General features: G+C 39.2%; 2 protein-coding genes across 2 annotated transcripts in view; both read left to right on the forward strand.

Annotated features, from left to right (window-relative positions):
* Positions 1-12,666, forward strand: part of CNTNAP2 (contactin associated protein 2) — a 2,003,631-nt gene that overhangs the window by 567,845 nt on the left and 1,423,120 nt on the right. The window lies entirely within an intron of this gene.
* On the forward strand, positions 6,773-7,896 carry LOC112398354 (serine/threonine-protein kinase Sgk1-like). Its single transcript, XM_024742847.1, is given in 2 exon segments — positions 6,773-7,001; positions 7,004-7,896. Coding segments are annotated over 2 exon segments (1,122 nt in total).

The following is a 12,666-nucleotide window of genomic DNA, read 5'->3' on the forward strand; positions in this document are numbered from 1 at the left end:
AGAAAGAAAAATTAATTAGGGCGGTTTTTTTTTTTTTTTTTTTTTTTTTTTTTTTTTTTTTTACTGAATCTCCCTGACCACAATAGTTATGCTGACCTTGACCAAATTATCTCCATGTACTAGTTCTATTGCTGTGCCATAGAGCCAAACAGTATTTCTGCAGGTCTTTTTTAGAATTCTTGGGCAAAATGTGTAGCAGATGTAGGCAGGGGTTAGGAAAGAGATGCTATTTATTCTGCTCCTGTAGTTTTGGATGGAAAATACTTTTTAGGTGATCTGTTTCTAAGAAGTGCAATTTTTGGGAAACCACACATCATATTCTCAAAATTATTTTCCTTTTTCTCCCTCAAAATTTATTCTAATCATCTCAAAGTAAAGGATTATTCTCAAAAACAACAGCAAAAGATGCTGCAGCTCACATTAAATTTGCTTCTACTCCAGGAGAAAACTACTTCCAATTTCACAAAGATAGTCTTTCCTCCATTATATCTGGATTATATAACCCAATTTATAGAAAGAAAAAACCCCAGAATACGATCTCCTGGAGTATTTTGGGGGGGGCATTCCCCTGCAATGGGATTGGACTCAGCAGTTCTAGGGTTTGTGCTAGTTGGAGATGTAACTGGAGTTTGTGCCTGTAAACCCCACAAACTTTCCATCCTAAGAGATAGGAATAAACAGACATGTTTAGTCATCCAACAAACATGTGTGTAGCATTGGTGTTGTGTTGGGGACGCTGCTAGGCGTGAAAATTCAGAGATGAATCAGACACAGTAGAGAATGTCTGCAATCGACATGATATTATATCCTGAACAAGGACAGACTGTAAATGCATGCTTGAATATGTGTGCTCTTTTAAATCCAGGAAAAATATTTTCCACATGACCCATGGTGGTACCAAAAAAAAGAATTGTTATTGGTGTACAGTGGCATTTGTAGATATTAGAAAACTCAAATGAAGAAGGGAACATTGCTCTGCCACGAATGCACGATGTTCATACTTCTCTTCGGAAATTGCTGTGTCACCTCCAGGGTAACTTGCGAGTGCATTTTCATATGATGTTTCAAATAACACCCACCAATGAGTGGAGCTTAGAAAAATGTATAAACGTGCATATTCTTCTGTTCTGAACAATAAGAAATATGGAATGTCAGGTGATGAGCTAACAGCAAACACAAAATTCGAATCTTTTTAGGTTAACTTGTGACGTAGTCAGAAAACGTATCATGGAAGTGTAACTGTGCAGAGTGCATCTGGAAACTGGTTTATTGAAGCATTCCGATAACGCAGTGCTATTTATAGGAGGCTCTGTTATAGATATTCCTGCAGTTATTACAGAAGGAATTCTTGTCCTATGGGGTCTCCAATTCAGACAGGCTGCCTTGGTTTCATAACACAGGTTTATTTGCCATATGGTGGTGGATTTCTTTAAAGAGAATATACTTAGTAAAGATCTAAAAATGATTATGAGTATGAATAGAAAGTGGGCAGCTAGCTGAAGGAATTCTCTAGATGTCTCTAGTTGACATGCATTTTTTTTCCCAAATTAAACATCAGTTTGAAATTCTAGAGTCTAAGTGGATTTTCTATGAAAAAAATAGGTGAAAGGAATATTGTGGTCTACTCCATTGTTTACACAAAGGCAGGCAAGAGATAATGCAATATTTTCAACTACCTACACAAACTAATTGTATATGTTTATATACCTAATAATGTCTCATGTTTTAATTAAGATAAATTCATCATGAGAAATATGAAAAATATCAAATAGTCAACTCCAGTGTTGTTTATTCAATTATATAAGTGAAAGAAACTAATATTCCTATGTGAGTTTAAAGTTTAAAAAGCATTTTCTTTTATATAATTTTGTGGAACTCTCCACTAATATAGTGATATGCTTGGTGACGTTATCTTCTAGACAAAATTAGTTGTTCTACCCCTATACACCCGTGTCACTTTCTTGTGACATTTATATCTCTATTAACAGCACTGAATACTGAATACTGTATGGTACTGTATGGTATGTTCATGTTCTATCCTTTTCTGAGCTCTAAAATCCCATCCAGCAAGAGATGTTTATTATCTGCATCACTCCCCCCTTCCCAAACTTCATCTGTAAATATAGGCTGCCTACTGATGCTTAACTTTATTAATTTTGATTTAACTGCTATCTTACCTAAGCTAAAAGTGAGGCTCTAAGACATTAAGAGATGCAGCCGGGAACACATAATATTGAGAGGTAAACCAGGATGCAGTTCTAGGCATCCTTACTCTAAATCCCCAGCCTGTGCTTTTACTCTCCATCTTTCCCTATCCTTAGCCTATTTGAAATTATAGAGCTATAATATAAGGAATATTATAATAATGGATATAGAAGTATTTAAAAATAGCACTAAACTTTTGTGTAATATATAAATTTGTTTATATGGCGATTTTAAATAATCTTTATAAAACAAATGTTTAGTACTATCAAAAATATTAATTTTACAGGACTGCTCCCTAAATATAGATCCAGGTTCTGACTTCTAGTTATTTCTAATCCACCCCGCCATTCATCTACTTTCCATTTTAGAGTGTGATTGAATAAAGTCATCATAAAGCAAAATTCCTTTCAACTGTGATGATAAAACAGGACCAGCCACTTGTGCTAGGAAAGCAGGAGGAAATGAATGTCAATTCTTGAAAATCTGGGGATGTTCAAATGAGCAGAGTTGGAGGCATATCTCAGGCTTTATTGACAAAGGAATGCAGTGTCATTATCCATTACTTACAGTGGCTCATTTAGATCACAATACGTGCTTCCAGCGCAGAGACAGAAATACGGTGCAAAAGAATTTTCTTTCAGTGCTTTGCTATCAATTCATGCCAGCATTAAGAGATCTATATTGTAATTTTCTTGAAATACTTTGACTTTCTTTGTGTAAACAAGAAATGATTAAGCAAGCACCTTTTGGATAGTAAGGAACAGGGTAGCTTTTTAAAATTTTGTACTCTCATGAGCATTTTATGACATTAGAGAATCCGGGAATGTCAACCATGAAAGGGACCCTGAGGATTTTATGTCCCATACGCCTTCTTTGTAGATGGAGAAACTGAGATTCACTGTGAATATGGGATTTGCTCAAGATAGTTGGAGGTTGAATAGAAATTAGAACTCAGTTTTTCTAAATTCAGGTTTGGAGGCCAACTTGTGTAAAAATGTAGGTGTGTTGGGAAAACAGTGTGATGGTTTCCATGAGACTGCAGCCATCTCTCCCTTGTGATGGTCATGAATATATATGTCTCATTTATTTTTTCACTACTGTGGCTCTGCGTCTTATTTCAAAATGTAAAATCAGCAACTTTCGTCATCTCTCAGTAGCTGCGTGAACTTTACAGAATTCTGTGAATTGGGTTGTCTCCATTTCCTATTTATTTCTGATTGCATTGTTTTCTCAAGATGCATTTTTTTTTTTTCATCTGGAATTCATTCTCTGGGAACCTCCCTCTCTAAAAAAGCTTAAAAACCAAGCAGTGTTTATTTTTTGGTAATTTTCCCTGTACTTTTACTCTGTAATTTCTCTATTTAGAAACCTTTGATTGTTCCCAATTCCCTTCTGCAGCAGATTGAAAATTATCTGCTTAGTTTTCAAGGCTCGGTACACTACTTACTTTCAATCCCTGTTCTTTACCATTTCCCCAAATGTACTTGGCATATTAATCAAACTTAATTTTGGAACCTCTAATTAGTCTCATTTCTGGGCCTTTGCTTGCCTGTGGTTTCTCTTTCTTCCTCCCTGTGGAAAGTGTAAGATTTCCTTTTAACTATTAAAAATTCCTAAGGTTGTAGGGCTTCTTTTCTCATGCCCAGCAGTTTGTGTAAAGAACCACAGAGATGGAAGAGCTTCTCCCAGGGCTGGGTCTCAGCAGCCCAGCTGGATTCTGGTCCTTATTTGCCTATAGCTGGCAATCTTTTTGATTTTTCCTTCCTGATCTGAATTTTCTGGGCTTGACTTCATCCTGTCCTTGCCTATGTAAGACCAGAGTCATGCTTCAGACCCTGTCTGCTTGTCTCAAAAACCTCCTACTGGTGGCACTCCTAGTGAAATAGCACCATCCATTGCCATTCATGGCTGGGAATGGTGGCAAAAATGATCCAGTCAGTCTCCTTTTCTGACTTCCGTTCCATCTACATGTGTGTATTTGAAAATAATTCTTTTGTTTCTGTTTTCTTTTCATTTGGTATGGGTTTTGCCTTTTATAGAAGCCTTCTGAAAAAACAGTTTTGTTTAGAATTTAAACATTGTCAAAAAATATATATCGAGGCAAGTGACTTTCTTTGGAATAGAGTACATTCCTGGATATCAATACAGCATGTTTTTCCTTTTAGATTTGTCCCAAGTTGCCAGGACATTTACTTAGTGGTGGCATACAGAACTCTTATACAAGGGGCCTAGTTCTGAGAGGAAGAGTCAGCAGTGACATTAAAAGGATTTCTTCCTCAACTAGGGAAATTTGCACGTGCTTAAAGCCAAAGACATTAGAAAGGACAAGATAAAAAACAATGTCATAAGAAGAAAAAAAGGTGAGAGAAAAGTCCATCAGAAGTTGGAATGGACAGGCATTAGTGCACAACTGTTTACCGTTATGAAGAAAGGTACCAAGTTAGCAGAACACCAGTTAAGGGAACTGTACCTGCTGGAGAAATCTTATTCAACAGCAAAGTATTTTGGTGAAGGAGACAAAGTTTTGCAATTTAATATGTAGATATAAAATGAAGCACTGGATAGTTTTGTCTTAAAGAAGGCCAGTGAGAATCTGAAGGGTCTTAGGGAGGTTTTATAGGTGCTGTATTCTTGGCTTTCTCTTTCCTAGTTAAGTAAACTTTATTGTTTCAACAAATGAATTACAGAACCTATGACCAATAATTTTAGTTAATAGCCTAACTTTTAACTAAAGTAAAGGTATAATCTCAGCATATGCTCTTAAATGACTCAACTTCTTGTTTCAATAAAGAATTCAGGCAAATGAATCCAATAGCATATTTTATAGTCTTTACTTGGTGAAAGACTTACACTACTGTCACGCACATAAGAAATCTCAGTAATTTTTGCCTCTCTTTTCTCTATTACTTCACACATCCTGTAAAACCAGCTTCAGTCACCTTCCGAAATATCTTTTGCATTTTTCCCCTCGTATAAGCCCACTGCCACTCGCTTCTGTTCACCTTCGTGCAACTTCTAATTTACAATGTAATATTCTGATTGTTTCCAGAACATACCTCCAAGTCTCCTTCACCCCGCTGCCAAAGTTTTCTTTCTTTTAAAATATAGATATGATTGGATCATATCCCTACCCTATTAAGCAAAACATTTAAGTGGTTTCTCAAGGCCCACAGAATATAACCCACATTTATAGCATGGAATTCACTAGCCTGTGAAGTCTTGGATAAAAGATACCTAGATTTAGGGCTTCCCTGGTGGCGCAGTGGTTGAGAGTCCGCCTGCTGATGCAGGGGACACGGGTTCGTGCCCCGGTCCGGGAAGATCCCACATGCCGCAGAGCGGCTGGGCCCGTGAGCCATGGCCACTGAGCCTGCGCGTCCGGAGCCTGTGCTCCACAACGGGAGAGGCCACAGCATTGAGAGGCCCGCGTACCGCAAAAAAAAAAAAAAAAAAGGAAATGCACAGATGAATACATGAGTCCTATTCATCATAGTTGCTACAAAGGAAAGGAAGTAGGTTCTCTGAGAAAGAAAGGAGACAGACTAAATGTAGCTTAACGTATGGTAGAGTTGGAGAAGGTCTCTTCTCCTGTCATTTAAGATGTGATAAGTTATCCAAGAGAAAATTGGGAAAAGAGCGTGTCAGGCAGCTGTAATAAGTTGTTGAGGTTCTTTTATTTGTTTGTTTTGTTTTGTTTAAGATTCTGTTAGCTTGTGTCTCTTTCCTCCTTAAAGACAGTAGGCAGTCCTATACTTATGCCTTTTTGTGATACTGATTCCATTGCCTGGAATGTTCTTGTCTTTCATTTTCTATCTAATGAATTTTTTCTTATCCTCCCATGTTTTCGTTAAATATGAAAACATCAAACCGTCCTTACCCCTGACAAAAACCTGTACATGGATGTTTATAACAGCGTTTTTCATATTGCTAAAACTTGTAAACAATCAAGGTATCCTTCAGTAGGTAAATGGATAAAGAAACTGTGATACTTCCAGACAATGAAATATTCTTTAGCACTAAAAAGAAATGAGCTATTAAGCCATGAAAAGACATGGAGGAGAGTTAAACCTGTACTACCAAGTGAAAGAAGCCAACCTGAAAAGGCTACATGCCCTGTGATTCCAACTATATGACATTCTGGAAAAGGCAAAACGATAGAGACAGTAAAAAAAAAATCGGAGTTTGGGGGAGATGAATAGATGTAGCAAAGGGTATTTTTAGGGCAGTGAAATTATTCTGTGACACTACAATGACGCACGGATGTCATCATAATTTGTTCAAGCCCCCATTAAATGTGTGACATGAAGAGTGAATCCTAAAATAAGCTATGGATTTGGGGAGATTATAACGTGTCGATGTAGGTTCATCATTGGTAACAAATATAACGTTCTTGTGAGTGATGTTGATAATTGTGTTGGAATGCGGGTGTATGGGAAATCTCTGTACTGCCCTCCAGTTTCGTTGTAAACATAAAACTGCTGTAAAAACTGGTCTTATAAAAAACGCAGAGTGTTGGCTGAGCCGGTCTCCCGTGTCTGACGCCTCCACGAGCTCCATCTCTGTGGTGATGACGGTGAAAACCAAGGCTGCTGGGGACACCCTCACTTACTCCAGGATGAGGGGCATGGTAGCAATTCTCATCGCTTTCATGAAACAGAGAAGGATGGGCCCGAACAACTTTATTCAGAAGATTGCCAATAACTCCTATGCATGCGAACACCCTGAAGTTCAGTCCGTTTTGAAAATCTCCCAACCTCAGGAGCCTGAGCTCATGAATGCCAACCCTTCTCCTCCACCAAGAAAGCGGTCCTGAAAAAGAAGGAGGAAAAGCATAGTATGTCAGAGCGGAATGTTCTCCTGAAGAACGTGAAACACCCTTTCCTGGTGGGCCTCCACTTCTCTTTCCAGACGGCTGACAAGCTGTACTTTGTCCTAGACTGCATTAACGGTGGAGAGTCGTTCTACCATCTCCAGAGGGAGCGGTGCTTCCTGGAGCCACAGGCTCGGAGCTATGCTGCTGAAAGAGCCAGTGCCTTGGGTTACCTGCACTCTCTGAACATCGTTTATAGAGACCTAAAGCCAGAGAGTATTTTGCTGGTTTCACAGGGACGCATTGTCCTTACTGACTTTGGACTCTGCAAGGAGAACACTGAACATAATGGCACGACGTCCACCTTCTGCGGCACACCCGAGTATCCTGCACCTGAGGTGCTTCATAAGCAGCCTTGTGATAGGACCACGGACCGGTGGTGTCTGGGGGCCGTCTTATATGAGATGCTGTATGGCCTGTCTCCCTTTTATAGCCAAAACACAGCTGAGATGTACGACAGCATTCTGAACAAACCCCTCCAGTTGAAGCCAGATATTACAAATTCTGCAAGACACGTCCTGGAGGGCCTCCTGCAGAAGGACAGGGCAAAGAGGCTTGGTGCCAAGGTTGACTTTATGGAGATTAAGAATCACGTCTTCTTCTCCCTAATTAACTGGGATGATCTCATTAATAAGAAGATTAACCCAAATGTGAGTGGACCCAGCGACCTGGGGCACTTTGATCCCGAGTTTACCGAAGAGCCGGTCCCCAACTCCATCGGTCGGTCGCCCGACAGCATCCTCCTCCCAGCCAGCGTCAAGGAAGCGGCCGAGGCCTTCCTGGGCTTTTCCTACGCACCTCCCGTGGACTCTTTCCTCTGAATGGTCTTAGGGTTGGTTGCGAAGCATTTTACGGGCGTTTTTGAAATGTTTTAGTTAGCCTTTGGGCAGAGCTGCCAGCTGACAGGACATCTGAAAAGAGAATTTGCTTTTTGGAATTTGGAAGCTTGCAATCTTGGCAATCTTATTGCACACTGTTTGCTGGAAGCTTTTTGAAGAGCACCTCCTCCTCAGTGAGCTCGGGAGGTTTTCCTTATTCTTCCTTCCAATGTGGTGCTATCTCTGAAATGAGCGGTAGAGGGCCGCCCCAGGCAGATGGAGTGGTCTCATTCGAAGGAGGACGCTGTTCGGAGAAGGAGCTTCTGAACGTCTGTCCGGGCCGTGATAATGAATCTTATGAAACGTGCCTTTTCTGATGAGATCGTGTTAGCTCCAAAGTTCTTCCTGTTGCCCAGTGTTTCCGTTCTGTTTTTCCTTGTGGACTTCCTGTGTGATCGGCCGTATGAGTGTGGTATGCTTGCTCACAGAAGGACTCAGTTATAAGCATCAATGTGACACTTGCAGGACACTACAACGTGGGACATTGTTTGTTTCTTCCATATTTGGAAGATAAATTTATGTGTAGGCTGTTTTTTTTTGTAAGATATAGTTAATAACTAAAATTTATCGAAAATGGTCTTGCAATGACTTGTATCCAGATGCTTAAAGAAGCATTGTTGCTACAAATATTTCCATTTTTAGAAAAGGTTTTTATGGACCAATGCCCCACTTGTCAGTCAGAGCCTGGTGTTTACATTGTTTAAAATATCACCTGTAAAATGGGCATTATTTATGTTTTTGTTTCTTTTTTGCATTCCTGATAAGTATATGTATTGTATAAAGAAAGTCTGTACGTTGGGTTATAACACTAGTATATTTAAACCTACAGGCTTATTTGTAATGTAAACCACCATTTTAATGTACTGTAATTAACATGGTTATAATAATGTACAATTCTTTCCCCCCTCCCTACCACACACCTTTTTGTGTGTGTGATAAACCAACTTTGGTTTGCAATAAAACCTTGAAAAATATTTGCAGAAAAAAAAATACATTAGGATTTATATACACTACCAAATGTAAAATAGATAGCTAGTGGGAAGCAGCCGCCTAGCACAGGGAAATCAGCTGGGTGCTTTGTGACCACCTAGAGGGGTGGGATAGGAAGGGTGGGAGGGAGGGAGGCACAGAGGGAGGAGATATGGGGATATATGTATATATATATATATATCTGATTCACATTGTTATACAGCAGAAACTAACACCATTGTAAAGCAGTTATATTCCATTAAAGATGTTCAAAATAATACATTAAACTTTCACTTCCTTTATATTAAATTTGGTAAAATATCACATTTTCTGCTCTAAGGACTTAAGACCTTCGAAGGTTGCTAAAACCCAACTCCTTCCAATCCCCTCCAAGGACCTACAGGCCCAGCCTGTCCCTCACTCCCCATCGTCTGTCTGGTCTGTTTCCTTTTTGTTTACCCCACGCTTCTGCTCCTTCCACACTGGCCTTCGTGTCCATCCTGCTCCTGGTCTTTCTTACTTTTATTTCTCGCCCTGAAACCACCATTCCACAGATATTAGGAAACCTGATGGCTTGTTCCCTCTTTTCCATGAAATCTGTGCCCCAAAATGATCTTATCAATGAGGGCTTCTCAGATGCCTCATTGAAAGGACATTCACTCACCCCCCACCAACCCCCAGTAGGTACCCTCACGTTCTTTCCCTGCTCTATTTTCCCCCATAGTAATTATCACCATCTGATACACTGTGTATTTTTTAAATGTGTTATTTATTATAATAGAAAACTCTGTGTTGTTCCCGGCTGCATACCTACTGTGGGCACTTTATAAATAATTGTTGAATGAATAAATGAATGCATATCATCTTAAATTCATAATCACTGAGCAGTTATCCTTAATACTATTTTTCATATCTTATTATAAAATCAATACATGTTATTTGAAGAACATTTCAAAAAAAGTAGGAAACAGGAAAATAAAAGTCGCAATTATCATCATAAATGTGACATTATGGTTAACATTTTGGTTTACGTATTCGTTCAGCCATTTTCTGGTCTATAAATATAAACTTGATAAAATAGGGAGTATAGCATGAGCACTGTTTCGTGGCCCTTTTTTCTTTATCTGAACATACTGTAAATATTTGTTAATTAATTAAACATTCCTCAACAGCTTCACTTTATTGACTGTCTAATGGTCCACTGTCCACTTTGTACCAAATCAAGTGCATGATCCAATCTGACGTGACCTGAGTCAGGAACACCAGAGGATGTTTATCTATAGCTCTTCAGTTAATTATTTAAAAGTGGAAGTGGGTTAAGTAGACTAGGAAATAGACTTGGTTGTCAATAAGTACATTGCATCTTATTTGTGAATACTGTCTTTGAATTAACCAGTAAATGAAACTAGAGGGTCAAAAACCGAGACGTTTACCAGTGAACCAACAAATTGCAATACAGAATAACCTCATCTGTAGGAAGATTGCCCTTGACAGCTAGAGTCCTCAAGTTCATTTAGGCATACTGCAGTTGACCTTGACACTCTTCAAATTATTGCTTTATTAAAAGTGCTAGGTAGCTCTGCCTCCTTACAAGACTAGAAGTTAAGTTAAAAAAAAAAAAAAAGGAAAGGGCACTGTTCACCATTATTTTAGAGATTAAAACCTCTGCCTGGCTCCAGGGCAAATAGTTGATGCTATTTTTTTTTTTTTTTTTTTTTGCGGTACGCGGGCCTCTCACTGTTGTGGCCTCTCCCGTTGCGGAGCACAGGCTCCGGACACGCAGGCTCAGCGGCCATGGCTCACGGGCCCAGCCTAACCGCGGCATGTGGGATCTTCCCGGACCGGGGCACGAACCCGTGTACCCTGCATCGGCAGGCGGACTCTCAACCACTGCGCCACCAGGGAAGCCCAGTTGATGCTGTTTCTGAATACCATTGCCTTTTTTTCATGAAGCAATATGAATTAAATTTCACAACCTTTTCTATATTACACAAAGGGTAAAAGTTGATATTATTTTTTTGTGATAGGATTTATTTCTCTGAAATTAGAAGATCGACTTAGAGGAGACAAAAAAAAATTTTTTTTAAGCCCCACAAATCTGTTTTTTTCTAGTATTAACAGTTCAGTAGATAATTTGAAACTGATTAATCTGTTAAACCATATTTCAGAAACATGCTGCAGCTGTTCATTGTCCAGCAGAATCTGAACTACAGGTCTTGAGGAATTCGCCCTTGGACCATGCAGACCAGACAGTTTCCTATTTGATTTATAACCATGATTCTTGCAACGTGACTGATTTTCTACTTATACTACCTTAAATTTTTTCTAATGTAGCTATTGGACTAAAAAAAGGCAGAATGGAAGAAAGTTGATCTGACTTTTTTAGATAATGGCATTGAATCTATTCGTTATCAGATGCTACTGTACTGATTGTGTTCAATATTTTTCAAAGTATATGAAGATCCCTACTGTATGTTCTATTTTCCATACTTTGAGAACGTATTGAAGTCCCCTTCCTTCCAGAAAAATCACCGTATAGCAGGGTGATCAAAGTATAAACACTTATCACAGTAGATTGTCAATGATACAGGATGAAAGTGTTATATTCGAAATACCAAATTCTTATGTTCTTTTGAAAACGAAGAGCTCTCTCAGAAAAGTCAGTAACTTCAACTCTTACAAAATTCATTTGCTGGAGCCAAGTTATTTTAAAAGTTCTAAAGGCATGTACTGATGATATAGAAGAACCCTCAATATAATCCAAGGGTTCAAATGACAGGTCATGTTAAGGTGGTAAAGATCAGAGAGATGCTGTCTCTCACGTGGGTTACAGCCAGGAAGATCTACACGTAACATCATGGGATAAAGTCAACTCTCTCTGCACAAGCACTTTTTAAAATGGAAAAATGCAAAAGTGTCCATTAGATAGATAAAGTGAATACATCTCGACAGCCAAAACTAGGAACGCTTGTGGCTTCCTCACATTTAGGTGGATTTATTACCTCTCATTGTCGGTAATTCATTGATGCAACAGCCTTTTATGGCATTCGTGCTGTATGCCAGGTTCTTAGGCCCTGGGAATACAGGCTCAACAGGACAGACACATGCCCCGTTCCCATCGTCCTTACTACCCAGTCAACAAGTAATAAACACATTTTTAAAGAATAAACAGTCAAGGTAATTTTAGATTGTGATTGGTGCTGTGAACAAAATAAAACAGTGCAATCCATTGAATAGCAAGTAATGTTTGGGGCATATGAAGGTGAAAATTGAGTTGGTGAATTTAGACACTGGCCAGAGAAAGAGAGGATGGTATTTGAGTTGGGGGCAGCCTGGAAAGAAGTCAGCCCTCTTTAGACCTGATGAAGGGAATTCTAGCTGGGAGGCAGGGAAGGGGGAAAGGGCCGTGAGAGGGAGTGTGCTTTCTGTGTCTGAAAAAGAGAAAGGAGAGTGAAATTAAGAGCTTAGTGACCCAGAGGAGAAGAGTGAAATAAAATAACACCAGAGATCACTCAGGGCCAGACCATTGCAGGCTTTGGTGGAGTTGGGATTTCATACTCAATGCGAGGGGAAGCCGTCAGGAGCAATGGCCAGGAATAATCTGATCCCCATTTTTAAAAGATCCATCTGGCGACTGTGAAGAAAATGGATTTTAAAGGGATAAAGTTCGAATCGGGAAATAAGTACCCAATAAATATTTATTACATGAATAAATTGAATAAATTTGATGTACTTTGCTGAATG

This window comes from Neophocaena asiaeorientalis, unplaced genomic scaffold (genome assembly GCF_003031525.2).
Source record: "Neophocaena asiaeorientalis asiaeorientalis breed wild unplaced genomic scaffold, Neophocaena_asiaeorientalis_V1.1 scaffold798, whole genome shotgun sequence".
Lineage (NCBI taxonomy): Eukaryota > Metazoa > Chordata > Mammalia > Artiodactyla > Phocoenidae > Neophocaena > Neophocaena asiaeorientalis.